The following is a 19,996-nucleotide window of genomic DNA, read 5'->3' as shown; positions in this document are numbered from 1 at the left end:
AAAAAAAAAAAAAAAAAAAAGACAAGTGTGAGCCACCATACCTGGCCCCAATTTTTCAGTAAGAAAAGGTTAAAAATGTGCTTTTCTATATTAAGCTAATAAAAATATCTTATGAACTCACACTCACATTCAGTATACTCCAAATTTGAATGAATATCTTTTTCTCAAAATCCATACACAATCTCAAAACTCTAATACATTATTATATTGATCAAATTTTTGTGCCAAACTCAATAAACCAAGTTGATAAATATGATTAGATATTTAAGAACAGGTTATTAGAATCATATGATAGCTATGAACTGGAACTGATATAACCTACTTGCAAGAAAGACAGCACAATGAAAATCTTTTCATATAAACTTACAGTTCATATGGTCCAACTCCCCCATGGTCCATGCTTTCATTTAACTGACCCTGAAAAATATGTTAAAGTTTTAGAAATAATCTCATAAACGTCATATTAAAAGTTTAATGTTTTACCTCGAAACTGAAAGAGAATAAAATAAAACAACTTAAGAATTCCCTTTATCTCAACAATAGTCAACTATGGTGATGAACAAAATAAAGTCCACAAACAATGCTATGGGAATTTCACTCTTACTTTTTTTTTCTTTTCATAAAGATGAGCTCTCACTATATTTCCCAGGCTACAATGTAATGGCAGTATAGCCTTGAGCTTCTGGACTCAAATGATGCTCCTGCCTCAGCCTCCCAAGTAGTTGGGACACTAGATGCATGGCTTTCACTTATAATTTTACATGCCAACTAAAAAATAGTGGCTACACATCAATCATCTAAAAACAAAACCAAGTGCTTTTCCCTTCAGAATTTACAAATTTTAAAAAAAATTGTGTGTATTGTGAAACTCAAGGCAACACATTATAAGCATGGTTTAATAAATCAATTAATTCACACAAAGTGCTAATCTGATGTGTTTCTGATACACAGACATAATGCTTCACATGAAAAGGCACACACAACTAATCCAAAACATGTAGCCTACAATGTGGCTGATAAAGGCAAAATAATTAAGCAACATTCTCAAACAACTAGAAGTCATGCTAGCCAAACATTTATTCTGACCCTAGAATAAATGGGTAAAAAATTTAATTAACCTATTATACATTAGCAATGAACCCTAAAATGAAATTAAGATAACAACTCCATTCATGATAGCACTGATAAGAATAGTTTAGAAAGAAATTTAACAAAAGTGCAATGCTTGTATACTGAAAACTATAAAACACTGCTGAAAAAAAGATGATCTAAATAAATGAAAAGGCATTCCACGTTCACGGATCAGAAGAATAAACATTGTGAGGATGGCGATGCTAACCAGACTGGTTTACAGATTAAACTGAATCCTACAAAAATTCCAGCTCCCTTTCTTGCAGATATTGACAAACTGATCCTAAAATTCATATAGAAATGTAAGGGACTCAAATATCCCTACAATCTTGAAAAATAGCAAAGTTAGAGGACTGACACTTCCCTATTTCAAAACATATTACAAAGCTACATCAATCAAGATGGTGGGCTGGGCTTGGTGGCTCAGCCTGTAATCCCAGCACTTTGGGAGGCTGAGGCAAGTGGACTGCTTGAGCCCGTGGGTTGAGACCAGCCTGGGCAAATGGCAAGATCTCATCTCTACAATAGATAAAAAATTAGCTGGGCATGGTAGCATGTGCCTATAGTTCCGGCTACTTGAAAGGCTGAGATGGAAGGATCGCTGGAGCCCAGCAGGTTGACGCTGGGGTGGCCATGAGTGTGTCACTGCACTCCAGCCTGGGCGATGGAGGGAGATTCCAACTCAAAAAAAAAAAATAAGATGGTGTGGTACTGGCATAAGGAAAGACATGTAGACTAATGGGATAGAGAGCCTAAAAACAAACTCTTACATTTATGGTCAACTTATTTTTAACAAAAATGTCAAAAAATATTCAGTAGGAAACAGAAAAGTCTTTTGAAAAATGGTGCTGGAACAATTGGATATCTATATGCAATGCAAATAATGGTGCTGGAACAATTGGATACCTACATGTTTCTTTGTACTATACACAAATATTAACTCAAAATGAAACAAAGACCTACATGTAAGAACTAAAACTATAAAACTCGAGCCAGGCACAACGTTGTGAGGCTACAATCCCAGAAGGCTGAGGCAGAAGGATAGCTTTAGCCTGGGAGTTCCAGTCCAGCCTTGATCACATAGTGAGATCCTATCTCTAAAATAAACAAACAAATCTATAAAACTCTTAGAAGAAACATAAGAGGGAGTATATCTTCATGATCTTGGGGAAGGCAATAATTTCTTATATATATATATCACCAAAAGCATAAACAAAGAAAAAAATCTATAAGGTGGATTTACTAAAAATTTAAAACCTTTGCACATCAAAAGGCACTATCAAGGAAGTAAAAAAAAAAACAGCTGGGCCGGAAGTGATGGCTCAAGCCTATAATCCCAGCACTTTGGGAGGTTGAGGCGAGAGGACTGCTTAAGACCAGGGATTCAAGACCAGCCTGAGCAACTTGGCCAGACCTCATCTCTACAATAAATCAAAAAATTAGCTGGGCATGGTGGTGCATGCCTGTGGTTCCAGCTACTTGGAATGCTGAGGCAGAAGGATCGCCTGAGCCCAGCAGGTGGTGGCTGCGGTGGCTGTGAGCATGCCACTGGACTCTGGTCTGGGCAACAGAGTGAGACTCCAACTCAAAAAATAATAATAATAATAATTAATAAATAAATAAAATGAGCATTCTTGAATCTAGTCTGATTATGATTTTTTTTCACAAAAGAATATCACTTCAAAGAAAATATCTAAGAAAGTAGAAGCCTTGCTAGGTGCAGTGGCTCGTGACTGTAATCCCAGCACTTTGGAAGGCCGAGGCGAGAGGACAGCCAGAGCCCATGGGTTCAAGATCAGCCTGAGCGACATGGCAAGACCTCATCTCTATAATAAATCAAAAAAATTAGCTGGATGTGGTGCCGTGTGCCAGTAGTTCCAGCTATTTGGAAGGCTGAGGTGGAAGGATCGCCTGAGATCAGCAGGTTGAGGGTATGGTGGCCATGAGCTTGCCACTGCACTCCAGCCTGGGCGATAGACTAAAACTCCAACTTGGAGAAAAAAAGAAAAAAGAAAGAAAGCAGAAGGCTTTAAGCAATCAGTATCAAAATTTTAGAATAATTCAAGATATTAAGTCAATATATTTCTTCAAAAGTACCTATACAGAGCTAAGATATACAAGAAAAACTGTATTCTTACAGATGTTCAAAAAATAAATTTGTAGTCATAACTTGTACATGGTTTGAACAACTCAGGATAATATGTAAAACCAAGGATGTAAGTTTCATGATTAGACAGAGACAAATAGATGGGGCTGTTTCAAAAAAAAAAGAACAAAAAACAAAAACCAAAAAAACCTCCAAACAATCATAACTGTTTGGATTGGATACAATTTCTTTTCTGTGTGGGAGGTGGGGATGTTTATGGCTAAAGTTTTTTTTGTCTTTGTTGCGCTATATAATCTTCTATGATGGCCTCAGTTTAATGATAAAAGACTAACTTCTTTCAGATGTGATAAAACTAGTATTACATAATTGTTTTTTCTTTAATGTTAGTTTTACTTAATTTTAAATTAAAGACCACAGAGTAGTTAACACTGAACCATGACTTTGAAGATACCTCACAAGATATGCCCTGTGGCTATGTTTCATTTCCAGAGCTGGCCAGGCCTGTACTGCCACCTGCATCACTGCTATAACTTCTACCGTTACCTTCTAGAACAGAAGCATTTGAGGCCATGAATCTTTCCTGCTGCTCAGTGTTACGTTTAGAAAAGTTTCACACAAGAAGCATCAAGCTAGCATCATATAATACATACTGACAATGCTTTCACAGGAAACTCTATTCATAATTTTTTTCTGCTGACTTAATCTTTCTGACCTATCCAATGCCTTTTCTGTGTGTCACCATGACAAAGTGGAATTGAGCTCATCTCAAGCACTATAGGAGATAGACTGTTTGAATCCACCCCACCAAAGTTTTAAATTAAGAATGTATACAGTTGGGTGCAGTGTGGCTCACGCATGTAATCCCAGCACTTTGGGAGGCGGAGGCAAGAGGACTGCCTGAGTCCAGGGGTTTGAGACCAGTCTGGGCCACTTGGCAAGACCTTGTCACAACAAGAAATTTTTAAAATTTATCTGGGCGTAGTGGCGCACACCTAGGGTTCCAGCCTTGGAAGGCTGAGGGAGAAGGATCATCTGAGCCCAGCAGGTTGAGGCTGAAGTGGCCATGAGCATGCCACTGCACTCCAGCCTGGGCAACAGAGTGAGACTTCTAATTTAAAAAAAAACTGTATATTAAGTAAAGTTAATATGCTTAAAGTCCCAATGAAAGAGAGCACATTTTATAAAAATTTAACTAAATTGTCCCACAATGGTTAAATTATCCTTGATAGTCACTAAATCAATCATCCAACTACTGTGCTGTTCGTACATTTCCTTAAAAGATTCAGAAACTCAAAAGAATTGGGGAAAAAGGGTAAACCTTGCCCAAAATCTTGGGCTATTTAAAAATAGTTGCTACGCCGGGCTCGGCGGCTCAGCCTGTAATCCTGCACTTTGGGAGGCTGAGGTGAGTGGACTGCCTGAGCCCGCGGATTTGAGACCCGCCTGGGCAACTTGTCAAGACCTCATCTCTACAATAAATCAAAAAATTAGCCGAGCGTGGTAGCGTGCACCTGTAGTTCCAGCTATTTGGAAGGCTGAGGCAGAAGGATCGCCAGCACCCAGCAGGCAAGGCTGCAGTGGCCGGGAGCGGCCACTGTACTCCAGTCTGGGCAACAGAGTGAGACTCCAACTCAAAAGTAATAATAATAATAAAATAAATAAAAATAGTTGCTACTATAAAAAAATAAATAAAAATAGTTGTTGCTTTGTGGTAAGTATATATTACAAGGCAACTTAAGTATTAAGAATAATTTTTTTGCCTGAGCCCGCCTGGGCAACTTGGCGAGACCTCATCTCTACAATAAATCAAAAAATTAGCCAGGCGTGGTAGCACGCGCCTGTAGTTCCAGCTACTTGGACGGCTGAAGGCAGAAGGATCGCCGGAGCCCAGCAGGCGAGGCTGCGGTGGCCGGGAGCGTCCACTGCACTCCAGTCTGGGCGACAGAGTGAGACTCCAACTCAAAAAAAAAAAAGAATAAGTTTTTTTATAATTCTTCACAATAAGAAATATTTAAGCATATAATATCTATATAGCACTTTGGCTTTCAAAAATTTTAAACATTTTGCTCAATAAAAATATGATGTCCCAATCTAAAACCTGTGTAGTCCTCAATTTTTGAATTAGTAAGAGTAGAAAGTAAGAATTTTTAAAATTGCATTCTTTTCTACTAGTCTTTTTCTTTTCTTTTCTTTTCTTTTTTTTGAGTTGGAGTCTCATTCTGCTGCCCAGGCTGGAGTGCAGTGGCACACTCTCAGCCACTGCAGCCTCGACCTGCTGGGATCAGGCAATTCTGCATCAGCCTTCCAAGTAGCTGGAATTACAGGCATGCACCACCACACCTGGCTAATTTTTCTTGATTTATTGTAGAGACGAGGTCGTACCAAGTTGTCCAGGCTGGTCTCGAACCCCTGGGCTCAGGCAATCCTCTCACCTTCGGCTCCCAAAGTATTGGGATTACAGGCATGAGCCACAAGCCAGGCTAGTGTTCTACTACTCTTAATGATACAGAAAGCAGAGAGGATTCCAATATTTTTGCAATCTAATAAAATTCACTGGAGACCCGGGATCGGTGGCTCAGCCTGTAATCCCGCGCTTTGGGAGACCGAGGTGAGTGGATTGCCTGAGCCCACGGGCTCGAGACCCACCTGCAACTTGGCGAGACCTCATCTCTACAATAAATCAAAAAAATTAGCCGGGCGTGGTAGTGTGCGTCTGTAGTTCCAGCTTCTTGGAAGGCTGAGGCGGAAGGATCGCCGGAGCCCAGCAAGTCGAGGCTATGGTGGCCAGGAGTGGCCATTGCAATCCAGTCTGGGAGACAGTGTGAGACTCCAACTCCAAAAAAATAAAATAAAATAAAATTCACTGGAGAAAAACTTTCCCTTAGTTTCAACTCACTGCCCCAAATGATACCATTGCCAGCAAAAAAAAGAAAGAAACACTCCCCCCAAAACATCCCTCTTCCCCATTGGCTTTAATATATTTCTCTGAGATTTTTAATCAGCATCTTTTTTCAGTTAGGTGGCAGACATATAACTTTGTCCATAAATATATCAGTTTAGATTCCTCATCTTTTCATCTCTGAAGAATTAATTAAGCTATGCTAATATACATATTTACTAATATACAGTCACTCAGTAAAGTATCTAAAAAGGCACATATCTCTAAATGGGATCAATTATTTTAAAACACACACACAGCATGATACGACAGTTGAAAAAATACAGCATTTCTAGTTAGAATGCAAATTATTAATGAGGTCTTTAGGCATTCATGAGGATAAATTTGAAAGATTGATTCCTTTGGCAATGAGAAACACTGACAAGCTATATTTCTGTGACCTAGCTAATTGCTTAATATGCCAGCATATTTTAAGAATACTGTACTTTATAAGTTTAGCTTCGTGTAATCTCCATTTTACAGAGAAAGTGTCAGATTAAGCAATTTACTCTAGGTCACTTAGTCAATGAGTATAGCCAAAGGGATTTGAACTCACTTTTGACACACCCCAACAAAACTAGTAAATGAAATGAGGAATCTGTGCAATAAAGCTTGCTGAAGTGATCAGAGGACACTACCACTATGTGATCTTGGCTATCATCTCTCTGGCCCACATCTTGATTTCCCTACTAAAATGAAGAAGGCTACTCTGACATGTACCAATGTTAAAAAAGTTTGTGTAGCCGGGTTTGGTGACTCAGCCTGTAATCCCAGCACTTTGGGAGGCTGAGGTAAGTGGATTGCCTGAGCCCGCAGGTTTGAGAACCGCCTGGGCAACTTGGCGAGACCTCGTCTCTACAATAAATCAAAAATTAGCCGGGCATGGTAGCGCACGCCTGTAGTTCCAGCTACTTGGAAGGCTGAGTCGGAAGGATCGCCGGAGCCCAGAAGGTCAAGGCTGTGGTGGTCGGGAGCATACCACTGCACTCCAGTATGGGTGACAGAGTGAGACTCCAACTCAAAAAAAAAAGAAACAAAAAAACAAACAAAAAAAGTTTGTGTAACAAACTCAAAGTTTATCAATGCACAAACAGAACTATTAGAAGGCTTCCTAAGAACCTAAACTTCTATTTTTCAGAATTTTTAAATTTCAGAATAATCTGAATGTCACTGAATCTCCTTGGGTTGCCAACCAAATCCCATTCTTCCCCTATCCACCTTCAGGTACCTCTTAGAATAACACACTCAAAAGAAACATTTTCTTTTTCTTTTTTTTTTTTGAGTTGGAGTCTCACTCTGTTGCCCAGGCTGGAGTGCAGTGGCACTCACGGCCACCCCAGCGTCAACTTGCTGGGCTCCAGCGATCCTTCTGCCTCAGCCTTCCAAATAGCCAGAACTACAGGCTATACATCCGGCTAATTTTTGATTTATTGTAGAAACAAGGTCTCACCAAGTTGCCCGGTCTGGTCTCGAACCCACAGACTCAGGCAATCCACTCTCCTCGGCCTCCCAAAGTGCTGGGATTACAGGCTTGAGTTACCGCGCCCAGCCAAAAGAAACATTTTCAACTCCAAAAAGTACTGTTAAGTAAGATATATTTTATTGATGGCTCTTCCCCAAAATTTTCTTTAATTATCTCTGTTCTTTCCCCAAAGTTCCTTTCCCCAAGGTTGGGACCACATTTCTTTCTTTTTCCCATCTCCACCAATTTCTCCAGCCTCCACCTCGTACATTCTCAAAATCCTACTTGGGTAAACCCAACAAAACAACATCTCTGGAACCACCTACTGTTCCTGAAACACAAGAAAGTGAAAAGAAAAACAAGGTCCCAGATCCAAATAGGAATCTTTTTTTTTTTTTTTTTAAGTCACAGTCTGTCACCCAGGCTGGAGTGCAATGGCACACTCACAGTCACTGTAGCCTTGACCTGGTAGGCTCAGGTGATCCTTCCACCTCAGCCTTCCAAATAGCTGGAAGCACAGGTACACGCCACCCCGTCCGGCGAATTTTTTGATGTATTGTAGAGACAACGCCTTGCCAAGTTGCCCAGGCTGGCCTCGAACCCCTGGGCTCAGGCAACCACCTCCCAAAGTGCTGAAATTATAGGTGTGAGTCACCAAGCCTGGTGCCAAACAGAAATCTTAACACAGTATTGTACTTTGAAAGAATAAATCTGCAGTCTGGAAATTCTACCAGTTCAACGCATGAAGATATAAAGCACCTTCCTAATCAGTTTTCTCCCCTGCCCTGCTCCAAAGCCACTACCATATGGAACCAATATAACTAATGAGAGTATAGAATATGTAATGAAAAGCAATCCTGTATTTGTTTCAAAGTTTTATTGTATCACTACATTCAATTGAGAGGCTAACTGAAATTTTACATGAAAGCATCAGCTTAAAAAAGCACACACCTCAATACCGACCTTCTAAATCGTGTGATTTTGTCTCATTTGATTATGAAAAGAACAGTATTATTTTAGCCCACTTGGTTTCTTAAAGTGTTCAAAATTCTTTTTATGCAGCACCTCAGTCTTTTGTCAACGGTAGGACACATGTCAGAGGAAGAAAACTGAGGGTGAGAAAAGGGAAAGGAAGCCCCTGTGCGGTTAGAGCAAACATCTGACATCAGTCATTAATCCATGCACACATCTAGACACTGAAACTAGAACCTAAATTACCATGAGGTTATCACTGATTATTATTTTGTCCAGAATCAGTGATTTTGTACAACACCACCATTTTTGAACTCCAGGTACAATGCATTTTTTGAATAAATTTATCTTGAACAAAGAAGGATATTCCATAAAGAATAACAAATCCCCAAGACAGCAAGACAGCAAAGGTAAAATCACCCTGTGCATTAGGAAATACAATTCTAAATTTAGCACCCTAAATTACAGCAAGGAGAGCCCTCTCACCACCATTCACAAGACTCTGTTCAAGCAATTTATTTCTGGCAAGTCAAATCACAGCTGTCAACACTGGTTTTTCTCCACCCCAAAATTACATTAATTATTCTGAAAAAATATAGACATCTTCAACTTGGGGAAAAGTTACAGATGCCGTGTGTCCTTATAAACGCTTATTTTAAAAAGTCACACGGAGGGAGGGGTTAAAAAAAAAAAAAGCAAACAAACAAACCCTGGAAGATGCAGCAGAGCCCCCTTGCTCCCGAAATAAAACTCCTGGTGGCTGTAACAGCAGCGGCAGTGCTACTCCCGACAGAAGTTTTCAGCTGTCACTTCTAACAGCTGAGCGCTTCCTAGGAGAGAAGCGACAGGCCGAGAAGAGAGGTGGTTGTGGGAGGTCTGCAGTTGTAATACTTGAAATCTTACACTCGAAGGGAAACCCTTCCGCGCTTCACCTGCACTTACGGGACACCCAGCAAGCGCAGCCCCCTCCTCCCCCGCCCCCTCCCCCCCCCACACGCTCACAACACCGCGCCCCGCCACACTCGAGTCCAACAGCTGGAGGAATCGACCACGCGCCCTTTCTCCTTCCCTCTTCCAGCAGATGGCTCGGGGCTGCGCTAGTCTGGGGCTCAGGGTGCGACCTGCACCTGCGAGCCCCGCAGAGGCCTCACACCTAGGGCCGTGTCCGCCCCGCCCGCTCCCCGCTGCCTCGGGCCGCGCGCCGCCTCAGCTCCTCCAAAGAGCCCCCCTCGGTCTCCACGCTCTAGGACACGCCGGGCTTCCTTGCTCCCGCGCCGCCGCCCTGGCCCTGTCACCTCGGGCCCCCCGGGACCCCGGGCCTCACCCCCTCCTCCAGCTCATCCTCAGAGCCCGCGTCCTCTGGCTGGTCCAGGTCTATGTCAAATACTCCTGCCATGTCCTCAGCTTCCCTGTCTCGGAAGTCTGGCGCTGGGTAAAAGCCGTCCCGCCTCCTTCGTCGCCTCATGGGCCCGGACCCGCCGCAGCCACCGCCGCCGCTGCCGCCATCACCGGCCGCTTAGGCTCAGTGCGTCTGCGCCTAGGCCCCAGACTGGCTCCTCAAGTTCGGCGCAAGAGCATGCGTACTGCGTCCCGTGAAGCCCAGCTGTGGGCACGGGACATGCGTAGAACTACCGCCAGGCTCCGGGTGCTGGCGGAAACGTGCGCAAGAGCCCCGCGGAAGCCGCGCTGGGAGCCCGGAGCATGCGCGTTGCCCGCTAAAGCGTTGGGTGGGCAGTGAGCATGCGTATCATAACTCAAGTTGATAACTGGAAATTGAACATGCGTAATTAAGCTTTCTGAATAGGAAACACACACACACACACACACACAACAAAACTCTTCGTTTGTAGAACATGCGCATTCGTTCTCTGTAGCTTTTTTCGTGTCGAAAATGAGCATGCGCCTAGAGAGAGGGTTGGTCCTCTGAAGTTTGAACCGGGCGAAGCTGCGGGTACTGTCGGTGAGTGGAGTTGATGGGGAGCTCCTGGGGCTAATGGGGAGCTCTTGGGACCAGTGGGAAAAGGAAGCGTGCTGGCCTTGCTATTTACTAAGTCAGTGGCCTTGGGGAAATCACATAACCTTTCAGAGCCTCAGTTTCCTTCTCTGTAAAATGAAGATAATAATGTCTACTTTGCAGATTTGATAAAAGTACAGCCTCTCAACCCACTCCTCATTTCCCGCGCTGCACAGATGTGAGGGTTTTTGTTGTTGTTGTTTTAAAGATTGTTTCTTTTCGTTTTTAAAAATAATGAAGGCTTGCTCTAATGTTTCATCTGGTTTTCTCTCCCAGTCCATCTTTCTTGCTGACCCACCTGAGCTAAACATGTAGTCCTTCTTGTAAGTCTTACCACAGTTACCTAGCCAGAAAGGTGGTTGGTAGAGAGAAAGTCATTATTTAGAAGAGAGAAAATAAATGTTAATTGAATGTGTGATTGTTGAGCTAGCTCACTTTTGTGCTCTGTATGCTCACATGGTGTGACATGTACTACCAATTCCTTCTACCAGCATTCATTTTTTTCTTTTATACTTCTCACCTGAGAATGTTTTAGGTTTTTGTTTGTTTGTTGTTGTTTGAGTTGGAGTCTCACTCTGTCGCCCAGGCTGGAGCGCAATGGCACGCTCACGGCCACCACAGCCTCAACCTGCTGGGCTCAGGCAGTCCTTCCGCCTCAGCCTTCGAAGTAGCTGGGACTACAGGCATGCACCACCATGCCCGGCTAATTTCTTTTATTATTACTTAATGTAGAGATGAGGTCTTGCCAAGTTGCCCAGGCTGGTCTCGAATCCCTGGGCTCTGGCAATCCTCTCACCTCTGCCTCCCAAAGTGCTGGGATTACAGGAGTGAGCCACTGGGCCCGGCAAGGGTGTTTTGTTTAAAATGCAGATTTAGGAAAATAGTGAGTACGAGTCAGATTTTTGAAACAATTGAGCTGTGTATGAGGGGTTTGGGGACAGTAAATCACAAATCCCCAAACCATATAGTGTAAGAGAAAAACTTAGTTGAATGACTGGCTCCTTAGCAACATAGCTATTTCATCTATACATATATGGCATTTAAAACATTTTTTATGGATACATAATTAACACATTTGACATTTTACTTGTTTTTATTAGTAACGTAGTGGTTCTCAAAGCCTGTATTCTTTCTATTGCAGGTTGTTCACTTTTTTGAGGAAATAGCCCTAGTTTGTTGCTCAGCATGTCAATAGTAACAGTGCAACTTGGTCAGTGTGGCAATCAAATTGGTTTTGAAGTGTTTGATGCTTTACTTCATGACTCACACAATTCCCAGGGACTCTGCTCTAAAAGAGAGAATGAGGCATATCAAGCATCATGCAAAGAAAGATTCTTCAGTGAGGAGGAAAATGGAGGTATGTGTGGCCAACAGTCCTCTCCTTTACTCTGACATAACCAACCTCTTCAAGGCCAGGCGCTCTGCATGGTGTCTGAACCCCCTCCTGTCCTATCTCACTAGGGAATGGCTTTGCTCTTGGCCCTTTGTTTCTGTGTTAACAATCTTTGCCTCTCCCATCAGCATATGAGCATGCTCGATCTCACCAATCTAACAAACTCTCGACTGTAGCTTTCTTCTTCTTTCTTATCTCTTTGCCTTCTCATCCAAAATTCTCAAAGGAGAACCCTGCTTAACCAGCTTCTCCCACATAGCACCACTGAAACTACTCTAAGAAAAGGTTCCAGTGACCTTCTAATTACGAGATCCACCTGTTGAGTTTTTTCTTGGATTTTTTTTGAGTCAACATCTCACTCTGTCACCCAGGCTGGAGTGCAGTACAGCAACATGCTCACAGCCACTGCAACCTCAACCTAGGCTTAGGCAATCCTTCCACTTCAGTTCAGCCTTTCAAGCAGCTGGAGGAACTATAGGCATGTGCCACCACACCTGGCTAATTTTTGTTTTTAACTGTAGAGATGAGCTGAGTGCAGTGGTTCACACCTGTAGTCCCAGCACTTAGGGAGGTGTAGGTGAGAGAATTGCCTGAACTCAGGGGTTCAAGACTAACCTGAGCAACATGGTGAGACCTTGTCTCTAAAATAAATAAAAAAATTAGCCAGGCGTGATGGCACATGCCTGTGCTTTCAGCTATGGATTGGAAGACTGAGGCAGAAGGATCACCTGAGCCCTAAAGGTCGAGGCTGCAGTGGCTGTGAGCATGCCACTGCATTCCAGCCTGGGTGACAGAGTGAGACTCCAGCTCAAAAAAAAAAATTGTAAAGACGAGATCCCTCACCAGGTTGCCCAAGCAGGTTTCGAATCACTGGGCTCAGACAATTCTCTTGCCTCCACCCCACAAGGTGCTGGGATTACAGACATGAGCCACTGCCTGCCTGTGTTTTTTTTGTTTTTCTAGTGGTTTTTTTTTTTTTTTGAGTCAGGGTCTCACTCTGCCACCCAGGCTGGAGTGCAGTGGCATGATCACGGCTCACCACAGCCTCAACCTCCTGGGCTCAGGCAATCCTTCTGTCTCAGTCTCCTGAGTAGCTAGGACTACAGATGCATGCCACGATGCCTAGCTAATTGACTTATTTTTATTTTTTGTAGAGACAAGGTCTTGCTATGTTGCCTAGGCTGGTCTTGAACTCCTGGGCTCAAGCAGTCCTCTGGCCTTGACCTTCCAAAGTGCTGGGATTATAGGCATGAGCCACTGTGCCTGGCCAAAACTCCCTTCTTGAAACTCCTTCAAGCCAGGCTCGGTGGCTCAACCTGTAATCCCGCGCCTTTGGAAGGCTGAGGTGAGTGGATTGCCTGAGCCCGCGGGTTCGAGACCTGCCTGGGCAACTTGGCGAGACCTCATCTCCACAATAAATCAAAATGAGCCAGGCATGGTAGCGCGCGCCTATAGTTCCAGCTACTTGGAAGGCTGAGGTGGAAGGATCGCCAGAGTCCAGCAGGTCGAGCGGTCACTGCACTCCAGTCTGGGTAACAATGAGACTCCAACTCAAAAAAAAAAAAAAAAAGAAACTCCTTCTTTTTAGTCTCTGCATTTTTCCTCTCCCCTTTCCTCACTTGTATATCCTCTCTGGGAAGTTTCTGTCACTCTCATAATTTGCTACATTTTTTTACATCGGTGACTCACAAACCTCTAATCCTGCCTGTCTTCCAAGCTGCAGACAGATTAGACACGTCCACTGCATCTCCGATGTGACCCTCAAACTCAACATCTTCATACTCAAGGTTTCCATTATATTTCCTTTAAAACTTGCATTCTAACTGTACACATACCATCAACATCAAGATCTGCTTATTTGACCTCCTATATATCTCTTGAAACTTCTCCCCATTTTTTTTTTAAGAGACGCAGATTTGCTCTGCTGCCCAGGCTGGAATGTAGCAGCGCAATCATAGCTTACTGCAGCCTTGAACTCCTGACCTCAAGTAATCCTCCCACCTCAGCCTCCCAAGTAGCTGGTGGTATAGGCACAAGCCGCCACAGCCAGCCTGTTCTCCCCTTGCTACCTTCATTGCCATTGCTTTAGTTCTGGCTCTTGTCCTTTCTCACTTGGACTGTCTTAAAGCACTCCATGTTTCCCTGCCTAAACTCTTGTGTCTATCACTTCCATCCTTCGTGCTGCTATATTTAAAAAGTCATCTGCCTGTAGTTCCAGCTACTTGGAAGGCTGAGGCAGAAGGATCGCCTAAGCCCAGCAGGTCGAGGCTGCAGTGGCTGGAAGCATGCCACTGCCCTCCAGCCTGGGTGACAGAATGAGACTCCATAAAGGTCTACCTTTTTAGCATTGCCTGAAAGGATTTCCGGGATCTGAGCCCTGCTTGCTTTTCACTCCTGTTCATCCCTTCTTCTACCCTCTCCTCCCTCCTCTCCTCTGACAATTCTGAACTGCATGTTGTGTCATGGTAGTTTGTATCTCTGAATATGCTGCTTCTTTGGTGTGTGGATTTGTTGGGGGTCATTACACGTCATACTCTGATTAAGTGTTGGTGTATTTTGTCTCTCCCACTAGCCCTTCTAGGATTGGTTTGATGATGTCTTCTTGTCTGTCTTTCCAGCACAGTGCATGGCACATTGTAAGCACTCAGTGGATGTTTGTAGACCTGACCCAAGTGATCATTTTAGGCCACGCTGATTCATCCTGCTTATGTAGAATGCTGGACTTTATGCACATCTGCATATATCTGCTGCTGCCCACCTGGATTTCTAAGCAGTATGATGGATCTTTCTATTCCCAATTCCTAGATTTTTTTTTTTCTGGACTGAGACATTATGTTCTGAGTTATCCAAATAAGACACATGAAACATTTTTTTTGTTTTGATTTTTTTTTCCTCTCTAGTTCCTGTTGCCCGAGCTGTTCTTATTGACATGGAACCTAAAGTTATCAATCAAACATTGTCAAAGGCTGCCCAGTCTGGCCGATGGAAATATGGTCAGCATGCATGTTTCTGTCAAAAACAAGGTTCTGGAAACAACTGGGCATATGGGTAAGAATAAGTGCTTATTTTCAGTTTAGTTACAGCTACATAGTCGATTAATAGATAATGAAGTTACAGCTGCACAGTTTATATACCAAGCATATCATCTTGAAATTGTTGTATTAAGATTTAGAATTGGCCAGGCATGATGGCTTAGCCTGTAATCCCAGTACTTTGGGAGACCAAGGCGAGAGGATTGCCTGAACCTGCGGGTTCAAGACCAGCCTGGGCAACTTGGTGAGACCTCGTCTCTACAATAAGTTACAAAAACTAGCCGGGCATGGTGGTGTGTGTCTGTAGTTCCAGCTACTTGGAAGGCTGAGGCGGAAGGATTGCCTGAGCCCAGCAGGATGAGGCTGCGGTGGCCGTGACCATGCTGCTGTACTCCAGCCCGGGTGACAAGAGTTAAAAAAAAAAGATTTAGAGTTTTTTAACTGAGCATCGTGGATCCTGCCTATAATCCTAGCACTTTGGGAGGCTGAGGCAGGAGGATAGCTTGAGGCCAGAAGTTTGAGACTGTGGTGAACCATGATCATGCCATTGGACTCCAGCCTGGGCAACAGACTAAAAAACCCTGTCTCAAAAAAAGAAGACTTAAATTTTTTTTGAATTGGATCTCACTCTGCTGCTCAGGCTGGAATGCAGTGACATGATCCTGGCTCACCACAGCTTCGACCTCCTGGGCTCAGGCGAGTCTTCTGCCTCAGCCGCCCAAGTGGTTGGGATTGCAGTCACTCACTACCATACCCAGCTAATATTTTTTTTTTTTTGTAGAGATCTCGCTAAGTTGCCCAGGCTGGTCTTGAACTCCTAGCCTCAAACAATCCCCTTACTGGTCTCCCAAAGGGCTGGGATTGCCAATATGAGCCACCATGCCTGGCCAAGACTTAGAATTTTACTTCACCCAGAAGAAACTCTCATTCCATCTCTCTCCTTCAGATAGAAGTAATGAAACCAGGGATCCCTTTCAGCAGGGTTTTCCATCTTATTCACTGTCATTATGCAAAATAACTTATTACCAATACAATACCTGTATCTGGTAGGTATCCCAACTATACTGTAGGAATACTGTAGAGCAGTAGTTCTCAATCTTTGCTGCACATTAGAATACCCAAGGGTTGGCTGGGTGTGGTGATTCATGCCTGTAATCCCTGCACTTTGGGAGGCCAAGGCAAGAGGATTGCTTGAGCCAGGGGTTCAACACCAGCCTGGACAGCTTGGTGAGACCTCATCTCTACAATAAATCAAAAATTAGCTGGGCATGGTAGCTCACGTCTGTAGTTCCAGCTATTAGGAAGGCTGAGCCAGGATTTCCTGAGCCCAGCAGGTCAAGGCTGTAGTGGCTGTGAGTGTGCCTCTGTACTCCAGACTGGGTGACAGAATAAGACTATGACAAAAAAAAAAGAACTTTTGGGGGGATATTAAGAGAAGTTGGTTAATGGGTGCAAACATACAGTGAGATAGAAGACATAAGTTCTAGTATTTGATAGTACAATAGAGAAATGACAGTTAATTATTTCTCATATATTTCAAAATAGCTAGAAGGGAAGAATGTAATGTTTCCAACATAAAGAAAAATTAGGTGATGGATAGCCCAGTTATCTTGATTTGATCATTACATGTTGTGTACATGTATCAAAATGGCACATGTATCCCAAAAAATATATACAACCATGATAAATCAATAACAAAATGCAAAAAAAGTATATAATCAAAACCTTTAAAAAAGTGTTTAAGTGAGCTCTTCAGAAAAAATAAATAAATAAAAGTGAATTTTCTGTGTCCTATAAATTCACTCTCCTTGCCATCCTACTCACCTATTATGTATACTTAACTTGTGTATTTAAAGTGTTGTCAATCGGCTGAGCGTGGTGGCTCAAGCCTATAATCCCAGCACTTTGGAAGGTCGAGGTAAAGGGATTGCATGAGTCCACGGGTTCAAGAAAAGCCTGGGCAACTTGGTGAGACCTCATCTCTACAATAAGTCAAAAAATTGGCTGGGCGTGGTAGTGCATGCCTGTAGTTCCGGCTACTTGTAAGGCTGAGGCGGAAGGATTGCCTGAGCCCAGTAGGTTGACACTGGGGTGGCTGAGAGCATGCCGCTGCGCTCCAGCCTGGGTGATGAAGTGAGACTCCAACTCATAAAAAGTAAAATGAAATAAAATAAAATAAAATGTTGTAGTCATGGCACCTGTGCCTTTTATGAGAATTAGTTAACTTGCATAGTTTTAGTGGTTTTTTTGTTTTTGTTTTTGGTTTTTGTTTTGTTTTTAGTCAGGGTCTTGCTCTATGTTCAGCTGGAGTACAATGACACCATCACAACTCACCTCCTAGGCTCAGCCACTCCTTCTGCTGCAGCCTCCCAAGTAGTTGGGACTACAGGTATGTACCACTGTGTCCAGCTAATTTTTTATTTTATTTTATAATATACTTTTTTTAAAAGTAGGAGTCTCAATCTGTTACCCAGGCTGGAGTGCAGGGCATGCTCACAGCCACCATAGCCTCGAACTTCTGGGCTCAGGTGATCCTTCCACCTCAGCCTTCCAAGTAGCTGGAACTACAGGTGCACGCTACCACACCCTGCTCATTTTGATTTTATTGTAGAGATGAGGTCTTGCAAAGTTGCACAGGCGGGTCTCAAACCCGCGGGCTCAGGCAATCCACCTCAGCCTCCCAAAGGTGCGGGAATACAGGCTGAGTCACTGAGCCCGGCTCAGCTAATTTTTTGATTTATTGTAGAGACGAGGTCTCGCCAAGTTGCCCAGGTCTCGCCAAGTTCCCCTGGGCTCAGACAATCCTCTCGCCCACCCCACCTTCCAATGTGCTGGAAATGCAGGTGTGAGCCACCATGCCCAGTAATTTTTTTTTTTTTTCGTATAGTTGAGGTCTCACAATGTTGCCTGGGCTGGTCTTGAAATCCTGGGCTCAAGCAGTCCTCCTATCTCGGACTCCCAAAGTGCTGTGATTATAGGCATGAGACACCGTGCCTGATCACGTGCATAGTTTTGAAAAGACCTTTCTATTCTGTGCCTGTTCTCTGCATTGCATGTCTTTTGTTAAATTGAAAGGTGTTTGTATTTGTTTCTTTTGCCATTACATAGTTACTCTGTTCATGGACCCAAGCATGAAGAATCTATAATGAACCTAATTCAGAAGGAAGTGGAGAAATGTGACTCTTTGAGTGGTTTTTTCATCATAATGAGTATGGCTGGGGGCACGGGATCAGGGATAGGAGCCTTCGTTACACAGAATTTACAAGATCAGTTCTCAAACTCTTTGAAAATGAATCAGATTATATGGCCTTATGGAACCGGTGAGGTATGAACATACTAATTGAAAATTTTATGTTTTGCATTTGTATTATAAATAAATGTTGGCAAAAGATCTCACCCTTTCTTTGAAAATGTTAAGTTAAACTTCAGGAATAACTATATGATATGGCACTTTCATGAGCAATTCATTTAACTTTGCTTAAACTCCTCCAAACAAATGAGGTGTCTTTGTTTTTTAAAATTCCAAAGAAGATGACTGTGCTTCTTAGGAACCCATTCCCAAGAATGTCCCTCTGGCTCCAGTATGTAAAGCAGAGACCTCGACTTCATGTTATGGTCCATGGTGCCATCGCCAACCTTCAAATAATTTTCATTTTTTTCCATTGGGAGGACATGTCTGTATACACCAATTTCCTGTTGATCGACCTAGTTAGAGAAACAAAATGAAGGAGACAAGTCAGATAGGAAATGATATAGGAAGGCAGTGTAATAGTAATAGCCAATGTTTGTTGTGCCCTTGGTATACTAGGTACTGTTCTGAGGGCTCAACTTGTGTTATATCATTAATCCTCACAACTCTAAGAGGCCATTACAAATGAGGAAACTGAGGCATGGAGAGATTAAAAACTTGTCCAAGATTATAATGCAACTAGAAAGTGACAGCCAGCCGAGCTCGGTGGCTCAGCCTGTAATCCCGCGCCTTGGGAGGCTGAGGTGAGTGGATTGCCTGAGCCCGCGGGTTCGAGACCCACCTGGGCAGCTTGGCGAGACCTCATCTCTACAATAAATCAAAAAAATCAGCTGGGCGTGGTAGCGCACGCCTGTTATTCCGGAAGGCTGAGGCGGAAGGATCGCTACAGCCCAGTGGGTCGAGGCTGCAGTGGCCGGGAGCAGCCGCTGCACTCCAGTCTGGGCGACAGAGTGAGACTCCAACTCAAAAAAAAAAAAAGAAAGTGACAGTCAGAGCCAGGTGTGGTGGCTCATGCCTGTAATCCCAGTACTTTGGGAGGCGGAGGTAAGAGGATTACCTGAGCTCAGGGGTGGAGACCAGCCTGGGCAACATAGCGAGACCTCATCTTTATAATAAATCAAAAAATTAAGCTGGGTTCGGTGACTCAGCCTATAATCCCAGCATTTGGGGAAGCGAGTAGATTACCTGAGCCTGTGAGTTCAAGACCCTCCTGGGTAACTTGGCGAGACCTCGTCTCTGCAATAAATCGAAAAATTAACCAGGCATGGTAGACGAGCCTGTAGTTCCAGTTACTTGGAAGGTTGAGGCGGAAGGATCACCAGAACCCAACAGGTCGAGGCTGCGGTGGCCGGGAGCATGCCACTGCATTCCAATCGGCAACAGGGTGAAACTCCAACTCAAAAAAAAAAATTAGCCAGGCGTGGTAGCACATGCCTGTGGTTCCAGCTACTTGGAAGACTGAGGCAGAAGGATCACTTTAGCCTAGCAAGTCGAGGCTGTGGTGGCCGCAAGCATGCCACTGCACTCCAGCCTGGACAACAAAGTGAGACTCTGACTAAAAAAAAAAGAAAGAAAGAAAGTGATTTGAAACCAGGCAGGATGCCTTTAGAATCTATGCTGATTTTTTTTTTTTTTTTAAGAGATGGGGTCAGCTGGGCTCAGTGGCTCAGCCTGTAATCCTGCGCTTTGGGAGGCTG

The 19,996-nt window shown here is 43.5% G+C and overlaps 2 protein-coding genes across 7 annotated transcripts in view; one reads left to right on the top strand and one right to left on the bottom strand.

The window, feature by feature from the left end:
• The window catches only part of RPS6KB1 (ribosomal protein S6 kinase B1), a 65,946-nt gene extending 55,736 nt beyond the window's left edge, over positions 1-10,210 (bottom strand). For 3 of the 5 annotated variants that reach the window (XM_008070845.2, XM_021718944.1, XM_008070843.2), the window contains exons 1-2: positions 9,935-10,210; positions 368-417 (exon numbers count right to left, since the gene is read on the bottom strand). In XM_008070845.2, coding sequence (XP_008069036.1) covers positions 368-417; positions 9,935-10,075 — 191 coding nt within the window. In that variant the 5' untranslated portion in view covers positions 10,076-10,210. Of the gene's footprint in view, positions 1-367; positions 418-9,319; positions 9,330-9,934 lie in introns of those variants that run through there. The other 2 variants (XM_021718943.1, XM_008070844.2) reach the window with 2 other exon arrangements.
• Positions 10,211-10,313: 103 nt separating this feature from the next.
• TUBD1 (tubulin delta 1) overlaps positions 10,314-19,996 on the top strand; it is a 27,547-nt gene continuing 17,864 nt past the window's right edge. The window contains exons 1-4 of one of the 2 annotated variants that reach the window (XM_008070838.2): positions 10,314-10,570; positions 11,766-11,981; positions 14,918-15,065; positions 18,158-18,374. In XM_008070838.2, coding sequence (XP_008069029.1) covers positions 11,810-11,981; positions 14,918-15,065; positions 18,158-18,374 — 537 coding nt within the window. In that variant the 5' untranslated portion in view covers positions 10,314-10,570; positions 11,766-11,809. The remainder of the gene's footprint in view (positions 10,571-11,765; positions 11,982-14,917; positions 15,066-18,157; positions 18,375-19,996) is intronic. The other variant, XM_008070839.2, reaches the window with a different exon arrangement.

This window comes from Carlito syrichta, unplaced genomic scaffold (assembly GCF_000164805.1).
Source record: "Carlito syrichta isolate Samal-C Ts95f unplaced genomic scaffold, Tarsius_syrichta-2.0.1 Scaffold314028, whole genome shotgun sequence".
Lineage (NCBI taxonomy): Eukaryota > Metazoa > Chordata > Mammalia > Primates > Tarsiidae > Carlito > Carlito syrichta.
This window is presented reverse-complemented; position numbering and strand designations above follow the sequence as displayed.